Genomic DNA, 18,816 nt, shown 5'->3' on the forward strand with positions numbered 1-18,816 from the left:
CATGTTGTTTAGTGGATCTGACCTTGCACCTTTAAAGTCAAAGAATTTTGAATTCAGTGGACAAAACAATACAAGGATTAATGCCAAGCTTTATTTTAAAAACAACAAAAAACCCACAGCTAACACCCCCCCCCCACCCCCGCTAATTAGATTGAGCTAGTTTAGGCCTACTGTTTAAAAAAACATTTTTGATGACTATCACTTCGGCCGCTGAACTTCTGAAAACTAGCTTCTACTTATAAGTGTGAGAAGTATGCTTAAAATAAAACAATCTCAGAACAATATCTATGTGAACTTCTTTACCTACTAGAATTACAGAAGACAAGAAATCCCTGGCTCTTGCTGTGGAAAATGTATGGCAACTTCATGTGGAATCAGGCTGAGAGATGGAAGGCTTAAATACCTTCAGGTAAGTTTCAAGCACTCTTTTTTTCTTTTTTTTTTCTTTTTTCTTTTTTCTTTTTTTCTGTTTTTCTTTTTTTCCTTTTTCCTTTTTTTTTCTTTCAGTAAATATAAATGTAGCATAGACTTCTAATGGATCCAGGGAAAATGCATTTATTTTCTCCTTTTGGATTAGGCAGTATCATAATACTACTGCCTTTTCTCTTATTCTCAAAAAAGTTCATTTGTTTGTTTGTAAATGAAAGAGATTTCTCATCACAATACAAATTTCTTGATGGACAATCTAGATGAACCTGTAAGCATGAATATTATAAAGGAAATTTAACTAGAAAATGAGCCCAAACAGTTGCTCTATACTTAAATTCAAACCTCACTTTAAGCAAGAAATGAAGAAGTTAAGTTGAAAATGTGAATCTTTAAAAATGTCTCCAGTATAGTAGGTTCTTAAACATGAGCAGACATTTTCTTGTTAGAACCAGTCAGCGTCTCACATGAAACAGGAGATAACTTTTTCTGTTGTTCGATTACTGATCTAAGTTTTAGATAGAATGGTGTGTGTGTGCATGCTTGCATGCATGTTTCTTTGAACAGTCTTCCTACTGAACTAGAAGTTAAATATGCATATACATCTTTCTCTAAAAGACAATTCAGAGACCAAATTCCCAAGGTTCTCACTTAGATGAGTTTCTCTCTTAAGTTAATGGATGTTTTTTTCCTGGCTAAGAGCCGAAAAAGATCAGGTTTTGATACTTTTGATTGGGCTGTAAGTGGTACTTTTTGAAGGTAAATAATTCCCATGAGAAAGCTTTGTTGACAAACAATTGTGTTTACTAAAGGTTTCCATGCTTTATAAACTTCACCACCATGGTGTATTGATTGAATATCAGTAAAGGAATAGTCAGGTTGCATAGTATCCTGAAAAATTTTGGTCCCGTGTTGCTTTTGTGTTAAGCTAACAGCCCCTAAATCTTTACAGCCAAATGAATCTCTTCAGGATGGCTGTGACAGTCACTTCTGTAAAATAAATGAGAAAGGGGAATTTATCTGGGAAAGGAGAATCACTGGCTGTCCTCCGTTCGATTCCAGAAGATGTTTGTCTGAAGGCGTAAGTAGTGAAATGGGTTCTGTTTCCAGGTTTCCTCATAGTCTCTGTCATCTTCATGGTTCTGTATATATGTACTTTATGTGTATTAGGGATGGGAAACCCCAACCCTCCCCCAACACCTTGGCTAAACTGAATTTGAACTTTCTTTGAAATTCAGAAAAATGTAAGTTATCTTTATTTTTAAATATGTGCTGGTTTTATGTGGGACTCTACTGCAAGGAGAGAAGCCAAGCATGCAGTAATTCTGCTCCATATGAAGCAGTAACCACAGGAAAAAGGTTGTTCTCTCAGTGTTTTCAGTTTGGGATCCAGAACAAAGCTGTGTGGCTAATTACGCAAACCGAGAAAAGCATCAAAACAGCTCCTTTATACTATGAATATGTGTATACAAGGATAAGGTGTGTTTTGGCTACCCCAGTGTGTGGTTTGGGAGAGGAAGTGCATAGGCTTGCCCTGTGCTCTGGGAAGAGCTAAAACTTTGACATTTGCAGTAGTTTGGTAAAATGAGCTCTGAAATAATGACTTATCCACCTTTTCTGTGATCTGGGGTTAGCCCTAGGCTGAGAAACAGACTGCAGGTTGTGTACTCTGGGAAGGGATGTAGCAAATGGTGCTACATTTGCTTATTGAATATCAAATAGATGTTATATCCAGCTGGTCCCATTTTGTTGGCCATGACAGCAAGCGAGAAACCTATAACACAGCTCATACCCACACCTCTCAAACGTGCACATGAAGTGAGCAGAGGAATTAAGACATATAATGCAGGAAGAATAAAGCTTCTGTAGTCCATTTTCCAATTATACAGAAAACCCCAAATTTAGAAAAATGATAGTTATGTTACAGGCCTGGGGTTATTGTCACATTCCAAAGTTTTTAAATCAGTGGAGAATAGTTTACTTTTAAATGGAAATTTCCCAAATTGCTTTTATTCTCTTCCCTTCCAAAAAATTAACTATTTCAGCTATAAAGGTCATTGTGTTTAGTCTAGGTACTCAATGAAAGCTTATCTTTTTTACTTCAAAACAAAACAAAACCTCTCCTGCATGTAAGTTTGGGCGTTTAGTGCAACAATGGCATCACTCTGCAGTGTAAATAAATATTACATTTTTCCATTTTTTCCTTTCACCTTGAATTTCCAGTATTTTTCTCCCGTAAATATATTTTGAGCATTATTTTCTACAGAAATTTTTTGAAACAATAAAACCCAAATTTTTGGCTATTAAAACTTATTTGACAGATGTGATACTTTATGTTCACTTGCCTGTAAATGTAGAGTTGTTGTGAAACAGACATGCTTTGATCTACACTGCTGGAAATATCAGGAGGAATGGTTTAAAACCTTCTTTTCTTAAGCAAACTTAAGATTTGACTGCTGTGTGTTTTATCACTGTGGATACTAGAAACTGATTTGTATTCACCATCTTAACTTATATTAGCATTTTTAAAAGTAAAGCTGAAAGCAATATTTTACAGTGTTGAACTTATGATTGCTTTTGATAATAATTTTGATTAGAAATAATTGACTATTGTAACCTTTTCAGATCTTTAATGGACTATAATGTAAAGATGATTTCTAATGTAGATTTATATTTTTGTATGATACAGGAAAATAATTTTGTTGCCTAATATTCTGTTCTAAACATCCTTTCATATTGCTGCAGCAGAACAAATGAGTTCTACTTGTGCCTAAATAAGTGTTTTTTTTTTTTTTTTAGGGCAGAATTGCAAAAATTGGCAATACCTGTTGTGACACATGTAAGTAAATAAGCTAAAAGACTTGTTTGGAAATTGCAGAGAATGTAGGCTACTGGGTAAAGAGCTAAGTCCTATGTAAGATGTAGCTTAATATTACAGAGTTAAAGAATGCAGTCAAAATAAACCACCAAACAAATTCCCTCTCTGATTTGTGTGTTGGCATCATGTTTTGTCCAGGAGAATACGTATCTTGACAGTATTCACAAGTGTTTGGAAAGAAATAGACACCCTGTGCATTTTAGTATGTACTGTCATTCAGATGTTAATTATGAATGTTTTATTTTATTCATCTAGACAGAACAGGAACAGTATCACACACAGTGGTTGACAGCTACATAACCTGACACTGAATGGTTGAGGCAACCACTTCATGAATAATGAATGGCCTTAAAATGTATTTAGCAAAAACAGCTGGTGAAAGTAATGTAGTTGTGATTGGTTGTGGATAATGTAATAACCGAAAAAGGATGGGGGGCTGCTTATCAAAGGTGCATTGCTAGTGTCCAGCTTGACTGTCTTAAATTCTGCAGTTTGGGAGTGAGTCCTGCCACTCCTACACTGTTGATAATCCAAATGTCAGGCTATGGTTATAGGAAGGGTTTGTTTACGTGGGGAAGCAGTGCAAGTTTGGGTTCAGAATATCAACACCTTTCCTGCCCTCCATCATCTCCTCTTTTTTGCTCTATGCCTGTGCTAATAAATAAAAGATGGCCAGCAGAGAAGCCCATCACTACACTGCTGCGGTAACTGCTGTAATCATACCCCTGAAGAAAGAAGTTAACTCCACAAGTGTTTGCTGCCATTGCCTGTCTATATAATCAGTGAGTTCCAGTTTAAGAAAGAGAAATAAGAAAGCTATTGAGATAGACTGTCATCAAACGGCTCAGCCAGATAATTTAGTTAAGAGAGGTTTAATCTACCAGGCTACAAGTAAGGAATACTGGCAATTACCTGTTAATATAAGTGGATTTTAACATTTAAAAGATGGAGATTCTACTAATTGGGAATATCTATTGCTGCAATTGAGGAGAGAGGAAAGCCAGTTCCAAATAGGCATAGCTCAGTACATATATTTAAATAATATTACAGTAAAAGTGATACCTCCTCTCAGCAGCAAAAGCATACTAATCTAAGTGAAATATCTCACACCTAAAAAAGCCCATGTAGCATGGGCTTTCAGATCCTCTTTCCTGTTGATATTTGCTTGGATGTAGCTCAAAATTGAAAGGTGCCATGTTACAGTGCAGCCCTATTCCTGGTCACTTCTGTATTCAGGACCTCCATAAGGCAGAAGTCAACATATCCCGGGGCTGAATTTAGTTTTAAGTTATCAAGCTCAAGTATCATGAAGCTCCATAGTTGAGATCAGGGGAACGTAATCGCACAAGTAATTTCTAATTCTTTCTAAATCTAGGTAATTTCAAAAAGTTCTAGCAGAGTTTTGCCACAATACTTTGAGCTCTGTATGATTGTGCCTATACTGGGTACTGTAGCTGGGCAGTTGTATACAAACCCTGATTACCCAGCAGTAAGCTGCCCAGCCAACTAAACATAAGTTATTAATTGATGCATATGTGGAAAAAAAGAACAGTGATTGACATGTAGCTTTGAATCAGATACTGCTAGATACAAAACTTTCTTTGTCTCTCCCCTTTAATTGCATTGTACTCAAGCTTGAAATTCCATCAGGACCCTTGGTAGTAATAAGCAGTCTGTTAAATATGCCATGGAGAAAGCCAAGCTTTGGCAAAGCTGCTGTAAAGACAAAGTAATTTAAGTATTCTTTAAGTTCAGGTAAGAAAATAATCAGTTTCTCATGGACACAGAAGCTTAGATACAGGTTACATTGTCTTCCCAGGTCTTAAGACAGTTTATCTTTCGGCTACGTAAGCATCATAAATAATTGTTCAAACAACTTGCTCTCTCAAGTTCAAAGTGCGCTTCAGGCTGGTGACTTCGGTTCTGTAGAATCTTATAACAGCTTTGGGCGAAGACTGTTTAAGAAACTAGCTTCTCTATCTAAGGTATACCTTGGCGATTGGAGTCTGTTAGTGTGTCCACTGCATTATTCTGAATGTTAAGGATGTGGGAGTAGATAGCTGATCAGGTTTTGTTTTCTCATCATAGTTTTGTGGTACTAGCAGAGGATTTGATTATTTGCAAAGGATATTCCCTTTCTTTCCACTTCAGAAAGAAGGAGTTGTATCTGCATTACTTAACTTTCTTGCCTGTTGATCTCAACTGCAAATATTCTGTTAAGTTATATAGACTTGCCTTTGCAAAGAATGATCCACTCTACAAAAAAAGTAGATGAGAGAATTAACTGGGCAACAAGTCAATAAATCAGGATCAAAAAGTCAAGGAAACTGTGCTGAGCCTGATGACATTGATTTTGCTTGGGGTTGTTTGTCAGCTGTTCTGCTGACCTGTGTATTCCTTCTGGTTGGACAAGTTTTATCAAATGAAGTGATGAAATCATTAAACAATAATTGGCAGTTCCAGCCCTGCAGCCAGAAACACTTTTCAAGCTCACAAAGTTTCTTTTCAGGTGAAAAGTGAAGTCCTAGCAAGGCAAACAGCCAATCTGGTACTAACATTCCCTTGGAAAAGGTATTGAAAGCTATGTTTGCTGCTAGGAAGATACATAAATTGAAGAGAAAAGTTATCTATCTGCATAGTTGTGCAATTGGCCTGCTGAATTCCATGAGCTCTCTGAAATGTTATTGTGTCGTATGTAAAAAATAGTCCGGTATTCTGTTAAACATAAATATTCCATTGATTAGCTAGAAATCTGTCTTTGCACGGAGGCATTGCATTATATTAATACTATAAAGAACAGCTGTTTGCAGCACATAAAGCAACCACTTAAAAAGTATTAGCGCCTTTACAAGGCATTAGATATTAGGACCAAAATATCCAGAGTGTTCAGAACAGATATTCTGGATTAGTCTGTATAGTCAATAGTGAGGTCCAGTCCCAGTACCAGACAACAGGCAAGGGAAGTGGAGGAACAGAGCCACTGCCCACCACCACATTTTATGGACCATAGCAACTTCACTTCTCAAAGAATGATCAGCAGATTCCCTGAACTTGCACCTTCCACACATAATAAATCCAGACCTACTGCCTCCCGTGTCAATTTCTCACTAGACAGAGGGTGTGGAGGGGACAGGAAGAATTTATCTACGATTCATTGCAAAAACTACCAGAAAACAAATATCAGAATATTTTATGGCCAACTGAGGATAGTAGCAAAATTCCCATTGACATTTTTGCAGAATTTAGCCACATCAGCTTTATGCAAAATCCAACACATGTGCAAGGATTTTTAGGAGTTGCCAAATCTAGTAGCTTGATAGAGATGAGGCTGCCGCAGCTCCATGTCCTCAGATCCAGCCAATAGTAAGGCTGAGCACATGCACAGATGCACACGCTATGGACCCCTCCGGTAACTGGTCTTAGGCACTCAGTCTACCCAGTAGCTGGCCCTTGGAGCCTCTTGTCTGCAGTTGCTTCACACACCAACATATGCACATGCAAATGGATCTCTCAGTCAACCTCCAGACCCCACAGTCTCTCCAGTGACTGGGTTGGATCTGCTGGTCCTCCAGTATCCAACTCTCAGACCCTCTGGTCTCTCTGGTAGCTGTCCCAGACGTATAGCCACATCGGTACCTGGCTCTCAAAACACTTATCCTACTTGCCTGGCTAGTCCCACCTGATATTTGTTAGTGACCACGCACTGACATGTGCACCCACAAAATATGCATCTACGCCCATCTGTCCAGTTGCTGTCACCCCAGACTCATGGGTCCTATGACCTGTGGTTCCACTCCAGTTACTGGCACTTAGACTTCCATATACACACACACGCTTACAGAATAGAGAGTCCCCCTACCCAGGACCTTGTTTTTTCCCCAAACCACCTTCATCCTTGCCTTTCCCCACCTTTGGTTCCTCTCCTAAAGATCCCATGATAAGTCTTGTGCAGTCCCAAGATGTTCTTCACTGACATCCCATAATGAGTCCCGTAGCCTCACAGGCAGTAACTCCCCCTTGGTCTGTAAGGTGACCGGTAGTGCCCGTTTGTTGACTCATCTTGAGGGGTGTCATCCCCAGACAATGGGATCTCTGTCCTAGCTACTGTCCCAGTAGCGTTACTGTCTAGTAACGCTAGAAGTAGCTGGGTTAGGATGCTCTGTTTCTCCAGTTCAGTTATTGGGGTTCCTCCGCTGGTCATCATTGTTCCTCTGTGTGCATGTACACAAGCCTTTTTACCACATAACCCAACTAGAATAACAAGGGCATGCTCAGGAGAAAAACAAAGCAAAACAAAAAAATACCCACTGGAATTGCACCCGCTTGCCCCAGAACTGATATATGGCACTTTCAGTTCATTGGAAGAATGTGATCCCTTTCCATGATTCTTAGACTTAGAAGCTGATCAAGATTCACAGTGAATGATTTACCCAGGTATGAATTAATGGAAAAGGGAAGCTTTGGAAATGCTTTTGGAAATGGAAAAGCTGTATCTTGCTTCTTGCTGGTTGTAACTGTCATACATCAAGGAAATATGTTCACATGCTTTGAAATTAACTTCTTAAATAGAAACCTGTAAGGTACTCTATTTGCTGCCTCGTGGTCACCTTCTATATCTTCATGGAAACATACACGCCTCACAGAGATAGTGTCATCTTGTTACCTGCCTATGAGTTGAATGAACAATGTACTGTTGAACTGTCTTAAAAAAAAAAGTTATCTAACATGGAAACCAATGGGTTAAAGGCAGATGTGAGATGGTATGGTGTCTTTAAAACAAATCAGTCAATCAAAAAGAAAAGAGAGGGGAACTCTAATCTGCAGTGGAATTTTAAGGCTGCAGTATGGTATATTCATACAGCTCTACATTAATTATTATATGGAAACAAACCTAATTCTCCTGTTAGGACTCTTGCCAGTAATGATATCTCACCACCAGCAGTTTCAGCCTTAAGAGAAAGGGAAGAAAAAAAATCTTTTTCAGCAATTGTCAGCATTATCAAATGCTTTCATTTATTTATTTATTTTTAACTTGGTAGGTGTGGAAGAAGAATGTCGACCAGTAAGTACCAGATTGCAGTACAGAAATATCAATGGATGCATGACTGAAAAGGAAGTGCCTATTTCTCACTGTGAGGTAAGGTCAAACAAATAAATAAACAAAGCGCCTCCACACCTTCCCTCACTGCCTTTTATCTTTTTCACAAAGGGAGCCTTTGGCTCCCTCATGGCTTTACTTCAACAAATGGAGCATCAGTTTCTGCCCTTCTCACTGGTTGACTTATACTGCGTGAACCCCATTGGCACTAATTCCCTAAACTAATTTGGTGAAGCTGAGTTTTCCCTATTCAAGCCAATATGAAAAAAAAGGCGCACACATTAAGGCTCAAAGCCTTCATTCGTATCACGCCTTTGCCTCTGGCACAGATGATTGAGTCCAAAATAGCTTTGTTAGGACTTTCTATATAGAAGAGAGTTTTCATCTCAGTGTTAGTGAACCTGATTTCCAGATGTGAGTCTAAAGTTAAGCTCACACATCCCTCTTTAGGCTCTGAAGTTGGGTTATGAGACTCTAAATCGGTATTTAGATGCCTGATGCTTTAGCAGAGATTTAACCTTGAGCTCTGTGATTTGGTACAACTTCTCTCTTAGCCTGAGCAGTAGGCTGTTGTGTTCTGAATGTGTCATGTATTTCCATAATTGAGTTAAAAGCTGAATGCTGTGGCATTTTCTTGTCCATCATTCCTTACAGGTAATAGAGAACTTGAAACAGGAGCACAACGCTCCTTCTAGATGTTCCTGTCCCTCTGAGACTGGGAGCCAGAAAGGACATTATCTCCCCAGACCGACTGTAGCAGGACAATGGCTCATTTTGAAATAACCATGCATTACACAAGGACTGTATACAGTCTTTATATACAAATTATACAAGGATGGCAGCCAGTAAGTTTTGGCTTCTTCCCAACCCCTTGGGTATCATCTTTAGCTGGTGCAGTAAGCGAAATGGGTCTTTCTCCTTCCTATGACCACTGGAAAAAGAACAGAAACAGGGAGGAAAAGTACTGAGACCACATATGTCAAGGGTTTTCAAATAGATAACTTGATAAGGCCCTCCATTTGCTATTACACAAGACTTAGTCTGAGGGGGAGCTTTAAGAACAAGAACAACAAAAAATACTTACCTTTCTTCAAAAAGAAAATTCTTGCCCTCTTGTCCTGTCCACAAAGTCAGTGGTAATTAGGTCTTTAGCCATAAAGTCATACATACTGGAGCTTTACAGCAAAACACTGACCTCCGGGCAAGGAAGCCCATGGTTGTTTCCAAGGGAAGAACATGGTTTCTGGTTTCACTGAGGTCTAGTGCTATGCAGACTTTGTAACTCTTTTTCCTTTTAGGGTAAGTGTGGAAGCAGTGCCAGATACTCCATTCAGACGGGGCAATGGGAAGATGTGTGCAGCTGCTGCACAGCCACGCAGACCACCACAGTCATGATCCCCCTGCAGTGTGCCAACGGCACAGTGGTGCAGCATTACATCCCTTCTGCCTCTCAGTGTGAGTGCCGTTCTCGGAAGTGCACAGACTGATTACTTCCAAGAAGCCGGTTCATTTAATCTTTGAGTTTTATGACCAAGGAACTTTACAATGCAAGCCTCAATTTCTCTCTGTAGACTGTTTTATCCAGTAGAATTCTGACTAACTAATTGTATCAACATAGCAAACAATAAAACTTACTAGCACAATGGAGCATTATTTTCTGAGTATTCTTGGGATGGTTTCTAGAAGAGATATTTAAGATTGTGTTGTTTATTTTCATCTTCACCATGGAAAATAATTCATATTTTTAATAATGTGACACAGTAACAGGAACAATTTATTCTACTGAAAGAACATATCCCAAAGCATTTAATGTTGTCTTCATAACTACTATATTTGCATTCTCCACTCCAGACCTTAGTGACACACTGTGGGGTTTTGAGTTTTTTGGTCTTCAGCCCTGCTCCTTCAACCCCTGCCCTGGTCAGGGAGTGTGGTAATTATGGCATAAGACTTCACAGCAGGAGGATTATGTTCTTGGTACATAAGCAATACTGATTATGGCTTAGGCAATCAAATATTTTTCTGCAATGTGTACGTGTTTTTCCCCTGAAATTGAGTGCCAAAGAAATTGCATGCCAAAGACAGCTTTTATAACTTCTGCAAGTCCTCAATGCTTGTGAATGGGTTGACAGACAGTCCTTACCTATGTGTTTCAGCACTTCGACAGACCAACTTTTAGAGGAAACTCACCAGTAATCTCCCTTATTTCAAATTTATTCCTACTGTTTCTTTCATTTCTCACTGAAGAACGAGGACTTCCTCATATAGAGGCAGCCTAATATCATGGGCCATACTTCCTTCATCATGCACCATATTACTGCAAGAAAGCATGAAGCTGCTGCTCGTTTTGAAGGCATGAAATTGAATCTCAAAAACAATACAAAACAAAACACAAAAAACCCTCAGCTTTCCCTTAGCTGCCTCTGAGCCAGGTGCCAAGACTTCATCTGTTGCATTAGCTACAAAAAATGGAGCTGTGAATAAGTATAGCAGGATTTAAATTCTCCATGGTATGATCAGGCCACTGAAGAAAGATCAGAAAATATGGGGGGGGGGGGGGGGGGGGGGGGTGGCGGGGGAGGGAAGGGGCAAGGTGCCAGTCAAGCTGTTTCACTGGGAAGTACTAACTTCTCACCCCCCCCCAACAAAAACACACCCAAACTAGAGGTAAAACTTCATTGTGTTTGCATTTTTGCAAAATATTGCAAAAATATTTTGACTTCAGATAGACTGAGTTGTATCACTTTTTCTGTAAATTCACAGCACTGATCCAGAGATGGGAGGGGTGCTTTTAAATTAAATAAATAAATTTCCATCAGTTTGTTATGAAATCAGTAAGACTTGGGAATAAGTTACAGGTTAAAAAAAAAGTTCTTCCAGCTCCAGCAGAAGTGGCTGTCAACTAGTCCAAACCATATATAGAAGTCAACCTGAAGGATAAGAATACTCCTGAGAAGCCTAGCAGAAAAGTTCAGGAAATCAGGATGTTCCTGTGCGGTTTTTGGGTTGGCATCTGTAGAAACAGAAAGCATTTCAGGAGACATTACTGCCACTTGGGAGCAAAGTGCTGAGGCTAAGGGCTACTCCTTCTCGCATGAACGCTGATGTCATATGTTTAGATGGGTCGAAACAGCCCCCCACACACACACACGCATGTGGAAATGGCTCTCCTTAGGAGCTCCCAGAGGGTAAAGCAAAATTTTCTCTGCACTTTCAACTAAAATGTAAACTGTGCTCCTTTTAGATAGGAACCAGAGCACTTCCTTTTTCCCCTTTCCCACTCAGCTGTGGATTTAATACATGTACCATGTATATCCTCTCTTCCTTCTTTATCCATTAAAGATATCCTATATTGCTGAATAGTGCTAGGACAATCACAGGCCTTTTATGCGCCCCTGTTTCTCCTGCAACGGGAGCAAAACAGGCATCAAACACATCAACCACAAAAACCTTTGGGAGAGGAAACAAGTTTTGATTAGCACCAGTCCCACTTACTGCAATAGGTCTCTGCCACTGGTTTTCCTTCATCCTCACGCTAGATCCTTGTTGCACCTGCCTCAGATATTAAGCTTCCTGCGGAGGTAGATTTGCATCATGCAGCTGCACAGCAACCCAACTGAAGCTGCAAATAAGCAACTCCTGGAAAACAGCCTTTAACATATCAGACAGGACCAGAGAGCAGGAGTAGATACGGAGTAAGAAGCAGTGTCTTCCTCCTCCCGTTATTATACCGTGACTACCTCTTTTTTTCCATTAGCATCCTCACTCATACTGACCATTTTTGGCTTGTGAAATCTGGCAGGATTGCAGCCTAAGGTTTCATGACTGCAAACAGGCCTTCTAATCAGATAATTGCAAGGGTCAGGCACCAGCTTCTCAGCATGGGAAGGACACATAGGGACATTCATAGGGCAGAGACACAAGCAGATGTGCACAGCTAGGATTTTTGATCAGTAGCAAAGTAGATGGACAGCATTAAATTAAAGGTCTGTCTGACAAACAAGCAAGCATTCCTGCTTTCATTACTTCTATCTCAATCAACAAGAAAAGTCTGGTGGATCTAAATGTTTCAAAACATAAACAGACTACCCTAAAGATTGTGGGCTTCAGACTAAAGCAATTAGTATTTTTCCTAAGGAGCTTCAGATTATTCAATAGGAGACTGCTTGGTTGTAAGATCAAACTCACAGCAGATGTAATTCAATGTAATTAGATAAAGAGATCTGTATTAAGAGTTTACACCAGTTTAAGAATCTGCCTCATAGTATGAGGCTGTTCTTCATCTTTCTTGGTTGCAGTTCTGTTTTCAACCACCTATGCAATACAACAGAACAGTATAGTGAGTCAGACTCATCAATTAACTTTTAGCAGCAGAATCTAGGCTTTGAGGATATGGTTTTCAACTTGTATATATTGTTTGCAAGTCTTACGTGGTTTAAGCTATGCCAGTTTTTGCCTTTCAGAGACTGGTTCAGAACACTTCTCACCACTTCAGAAGACCAGAGCTGGATTGGTGAGTGTGTTACAAGATAGATTTACAGGAACATTAAATGGATTTGGGGAAGACTCTTATATAACTTCTTAATTATTAAAAGCATGTAAACTCTCAGCATGCTAACTTTTACAGACTTCTAAGTACCAGTTCTCTTCCACAGGCGAAACACAATCTGCTGTATTGGCATTATTTGTCACAGCTCGGCATTATCAATTAACACTATTGCTAGGTATTTCAGGAAACACACTGATGATCAGATATGATTTTCACTATGGGAATGTGTCATTAAAAAAAGACAGATCATCTCCATTTTACTCAGCTGCATATTGCTTGCTATCATATTGCATCCTGTGTATATTATTTATTACCTGTGCTAGCTGTATTACCTGTAATAGACCCATCCTTTTGGCTTATAGGAGCCAGTAATTTGAACCAGTGAAAGTAGATTTCTGTGCCCAGAGATTGATGCAGCACCTGGCTCTACATCCCCATAGTCCCTCAGAATTAGTGGGCATGCCTTTCTGTCTCAGCATTTGGTTGGTGCAAGATATAATATACTTAATATATAATTATAATATAGTATTAATTTATAATACTAAATAGCATATTTCCAACAAGTTTTCATTCACCTCTCCTAGACATAAGCATATAGAAGCAAAGCTGTAGGTTTGATATCTATCCAGGGTGCAGACTAATTGATTATAAAACATCAAGGCAAAAAACATTTCAACATTTGCTCTCCCTGGAGTATTCTCTGGCCCCACTTTGCTACCCGATGGTTAGCAGGAGCTCTACGTGACTGCGCCTTTGCTCCTGTACAAAGTATGACATGCATTGAGATCTGTGCAGATGTGGACATTTGAGCAAATCAATCAAGCAAAGAATGATTCATTTGTTGAAATGAATGGGGTGGTTATGTAATTAAAAAGAAAAAAAAAGTTTAAGTAAGTGACCTGTGAAAAGCTGTTCAAGGTGGAGTCAGTAGTCCTCACCCCTCTCCCCTTCAAGTAAAATCAGAAACATAGCATTAGTGTAAGTTACATGTAAAATTCCTCCTGTAGCACTTCAGTTTAGCCAAAGTAAACAAATGAACACTATCTAATTTAATCTCATTCTTTTCAGTCTGCCTATAACTAGTTCGTTAAAAGGGTAACCATCCAATGAAAAATTGTCTAGAGTTTAAACATTTCTTAGCCTTGCTGGGAAAATTTTTAATGCACCTGACCCAAGTTTTGAGCTATGTCAGCCATCCTGCTCCCCATATGAACTCACTAGCATTGATAGTTTAGTTTAGTTAGTACATTTGTGTGACCTCCAGTCACTGTTCTCTCTGTGATGTAGACACCTGCTCTTCTTGCAGGTTATGATACAGTATCTGATACCAACTCACAAGCTTAATAACTCATTTAGTTCACGTGGTAAAAACACTGTACTTCATTCAATCATGGAGCAAATTTGTTCCCTCCTCCCATATTAAAGCAAGTGTTGTAGTGTTTAGCGTATAAGCTAAAGGAAAAAAAAAAGATCTGAACTCCAAGGAATTACCCCTCCCTCCAATTATCATTATCAAATAAAAATCCTCCCTCAAGATATTGGTCAGTGGCAATTCTTCCCAATACATTGCCTAAATCTTAAGATTGAAGGCTAAGCGGGATCCATCACCTGGTCTGATTATACAGTTGATTACAAGATAATCCCATGAATATTTCATGCAAGAATGACTGCAGTGTCCAGGCAGTCAAGCAACTTGAGTAGTTGAGATGCAGCCTTATAAAAAGGTTTCCACACTTACCTCCTATCTGGAAGTACTGCAAAGCTTTACAGATACAGAGACACTCTTTCCCGTGGAAACCACCTCCAGGATAGTTTAATTCTTGAAGGAATGATTTTCTGGACAGAGCTGGCTCTACTATAGAGTCCTGGTTTTGAATTTGCTTTCGTTTTCCCCATTTTCCACAGACTTTATGGGAAGTTAGGAGAAAATATGCCTACCATTACGTTGCTTGTTGAGGCATTGCGAAGCATGAAGACAAGATGCTGAAGTTCCAGCAGAGAGTTGCCACAGCCTCTCAGCTCATGGGTGTTTTGCCTTTTTTCTCCCTTCCCCTCTTTGATGGTAGTTACTGAAACAGAAGGTATGGCTAATTAGCTTCCGTTGTGGTTTGCTTAAAGCAGGATCAGTCTAGGATGGAAATAGCTGCTGGTGCTGCTCACAACTTAAGCCAGTGCAGAATCAGCTTGTGCACACAATCAACAGAGTCATATCCTATTAGTGCTGTCACAACGTTCAGCCAGATCTCCGGACAACATGGAAGCATATGCGCCTGGTAAGTTTATTCTTTGCTTCATTGTTAATTGTCTGTGAAGGTGAATAGGTGCAGACAGAGTGGGGAACAGGGAAAGGACTGCTTAGAAAGGACTTCAGAGTTTTCTTTCAGGGCACTTTCACATTTGTAAATGAACAACCCTCTTCTCCCCCTCATCCTCAGGGAGGGGTGGGGGGAAAACACCCCAGAAACAAAACCAAAACCAAACTGTGGAACTGTGGTCCAGGTTACGTGCTGGTAGCTCAAAGAAAAAGTGTGCAGCATGAATGTCTTCTGAACAGCAGCTACAGGTCATCATTGTGATACATGTAGAAAAGATAATTGCTAGGCAAATGTTTTGTGCTGGACTTCTGCTGTCTTCCTCTGAATTTTCATTATTGCAGTATGATTGTGGGAGAGAGGGAGAGCAATATCCTTTTTCAAAAGATAGTGAGCTCTGCTCAGTGTGTAAAACATTTTGAATTTGAGTCCCCGGTGTACAAGTTTAAAATGATGTTTGGTTCTAATGTTGTGGCACTACAACTTTACTGCTATGGTTGAGATCTCTGCAGTTCTTTCCAGGTTAGCTCTTCATTTCTGGGGCTTGTAGCTCTGCTGTGAGGTCCAAGCTGTCATGCAGCTCACTGAGTCCTGCTGTTTCTGGGCTCTTCCATCCAGCCCCCTTCATAGCAGACTACAGTGTGCAAAAGCCATTGCATACATGGCCTAAATCTGATCTCTGTAGCTTTACTCCTTTTTCTACTCCAGGTCCTTCACTGTTGGAGTTATTCCCAATCTACAGTGAATGTAGGAAAATCAGGTTCTTTCTGTAAGCTGTAGATTTAGAGAAAGGTAAAAAAGGAAAATGAGAGGAGCCTGTGAAGTTATACACGCAGATGTGTTATACAGTTGTAGGTCCATTAAGTCTTTAGTTAATGCAACCATGAGGAATAAGGCTCAGGTTTTGGTTTTATATCATGTGATTCCCATGTCTATCTCCACAGGTCTACTCTGCCTTTTTGGGGGGGGGGGGGGTGGAGGGGGAAATACTGTGCCCAGTGTCAGGGGTGAGGGCTCCTGTGCATGAGCACCCATCAAAGGAGCACAAAAACTACAGATTTGTAAAGTGGTGGCTGTGACCGTGGCTGCCAGGCCAGCCAAAGCCAGCCTTCTCTGCTGAGGCATCACAGTATTGTTGGAAGCGAGTTTCTGGCAGCAGTTCAGGCATAGGCCTCCTTTCCCCTAGGATGCCTCTATGAGGATTGTTAATAGCTCTTGAGGCAGTCACTACCTTAAAGACTTCTTGAATATGCATTTGTGCAAAGGCCCAGAGGGTTATGCACAAATCACTCCTACCTACTGTGTAGATGATCTGCATATTAACAGTCTCCTGAAACATAATCTCAATGGGTATCCTGATGAAGGAAGAAACTCACTTTGTGCCAGAATTACTTTGTGTGCAGCCCCACCAAACTCAACATAGCTACAACAGAGTGTGATTTACTTCACTGTGTTTCCAAAACTACCATCAGTGCATTTCAAGAATTACAGGAATTCAAGACAGGCAAATCTGGCTGAATCTTCTGGTGCTCTCACCTATAGCCAGAAGGGAATCTCTCCAGCATGATGCAAAATGCAGCAAATCTCAGACTGGAGATTTAGAGGGAGCTTCTGGGAAGTGGAAGTATAGAAGTGGCCTGGAGGATGCACTTGGGCTAAGAAAAGATCAGAGGTGGAGCAGCGCTGTTAAGGCTAAGGTAGGTAGTACAGCCTCACACAGTTCCCTGTCTAGTTTCCACCCTCATTACAGTCTCCCAGCCATATCCCTTGGGCAGGGAGACTTCCTGGGTAACAAAGTTGCCAATCCACCTAAGGAAGTGACTGTAGCAGGGATAGGATTATGGATGAGGTAGAGCTAGAAACATTGTCCTTCAGGTTAGCCTCTTCCACCTGTTCCCTGAATTGCCACTAAGAGGCAAGAGATCCAGACTTGCAGCCTGAAATTTGAGGAGTGCTCCTGCAGTGCTTCTCAAACTGCAGATGGCAAGGGCAAAAATCACCTCTGAGAAGTTCTGTCTAATGCCCTTTCCAGTCTGGGTACATCTCCTTATCTGGACACTGCTCTAACATTCAGTTCCAAATGCCACATCACTACCCTCCAGGACACTCAGCAATGAGAACCTGTTGGGTAAGAATCACTGTCTCAGTTGTGTCCCTTTACATTTGACCATGTCCTATGTTGTTTCTCCCTTTCCTTCCCAGCCTCCAGAATATGTTCAGAGAAGAAATACTGTTTATAGAGAGAAATCTCTGTTACTGAGTTTAGTTGTTATGGGACTGATTTTAGAAGCAGGTAAGCACTAGGGGACCAGACATCTAAACAGTTCTTAAACCAAATCTGTGAAAGAAACACCATAGTTCTGAAACTTAATGGTAAAATTCTACTTTTTCCTTCTTTTATTCAAATACAAGGAGTTTGAAAACACCACACTAATCTAAATTACCTTTAACGAAACATACTGGACCTTTTCCTTTGTGTAATATTGAATAATAGAATGGATTTACTACATTCAAAAAAGAAAAATATTCCCAGATGTTTCCTCTGATGGTTTGTTTCCTGTAAGTTTAATCAAGGCTTAATTAATTAACATTCATTCTATTGTATCTGAGACTCTTTAGTTAAAATACTAAACAATAATAAGTATTTTGAAGTGGCAAGGGTGGCAGCTTAATGAAAGGAAACTGTAGTGCAATGAAAATATTTGCATACTTTTACAGGTATGAGTGGCTGTATTGAAATTGGTAGGTCTAGATGAGTTTAAGAACCGTGAAGTCATTAGTTCAGTGCAGCCCTGAAAAACACATATATGATCATGCCGTATTGTTATAAAAATCCTTTAAAGACGGTATCTTTAACTCAAGCTACATACAAACAGTAAATTGAACTAAATTCTTTTTCATCTCTAATTGAAGGGTGGAAGAAACAAGTTTACTAAACAACGCTCCTAAATTGGAGATGTTTTGAATCAGCTTGCAGAGCAGACTGTGTGAGCACATGCACACTAATTGCTGTGGTGCCTTTCAGAAATGCAGCCTATTTCTGATACTTGGCTGGGAAGAGAGGGAGATGAATGAAAGCAAGCCTAGTATCAGTTCCTTGAGCAGCCAAATCTTTTAAAATGTATTCTGCAAGTGTTTGTGCCTATGACAATCTGACCATCTGGACCACTCAGACAAGGTAATTGGCTGTTACTTAAGATAAGAGGTCTTAATTGGGTAGGGTCCTTAATGCACATTTCCCAAGCAGTGTGGTTCTGTCAGAGACACTCTCAGTCTTTCCATTTTTGGCAGTGTGTGCAGCTTCTTCATTACTGTGCTTTAGACAGGGAATTGGAAAATTGGATGGTGAGGTCAGCTGGTGTGCATGTGGCCAACTCTTACCTTTACAAAAAGCCTAAGCAAAGGAGTGCAGAGAGACTGAGTGAGCAAGTAAATGATTCTCATCCTGGCTACAATGTGGCCTTGGAACTAGCGCTGGTCCAAGAGATGGTCGCCTTCTCAATGTCTTCTGTGAGCTTTGTCTTTGAGTTGTAAATGGCTTCCAAGGCCAAAG

General features: G+C 40.0%; 1 protein-coding gene across 1 annotated transcript in view; it reads left to right on the forward strand.

The window, feature by feature from the left end:
• The window catches only part of VWF (von Willebrand factor), a 173,542-nt gene extending 163,493 nt beyond the window's left edge, over positions 1-10,049 (forward strand). Inside the window, exons 50-54 of the mRNA XM_026102396.2 lie at positions 311-409; positions 1,379-1,507; positions 3,226-3,265; positions 8,344-8,441; positions 9,701-10,049. Coding sequence (XP_025958181.2) covers positions 311-409; positions 1,379-1,507; positions 3,226-3,265; positions 8,344-8,441; positions 9,701-9,889 — 555 coding nt within the window. The 3' untranslated portion in view covers positions 9,890-10,049. The remainder of the gene's footprint in view (positions 1-310; positions 410-1,378; positions 1,508-3,225; positions 3,266-8,343; positions 8,442-9,700) is intronic.
• Positions 10,050-18,816: the final 8,767 nt, after the last annotated feature.

Source organism: Dromaius novaehollandiae, chromosome 1 (assembly GCF_036370855.1).
Source record: "Dromaius novaehollandiae isolate bDroNov1 chromosome 1, bDroNov1.hap1, whole genome shotgun sequence".
Classification (NCBI taxonomy): domain Eukaryota; kingdom Metazoa; phylum Chordata; class Aves; order Casuariiformes; family Dromaiidae; genus Dromaius; species Dromaius novaehollandiae.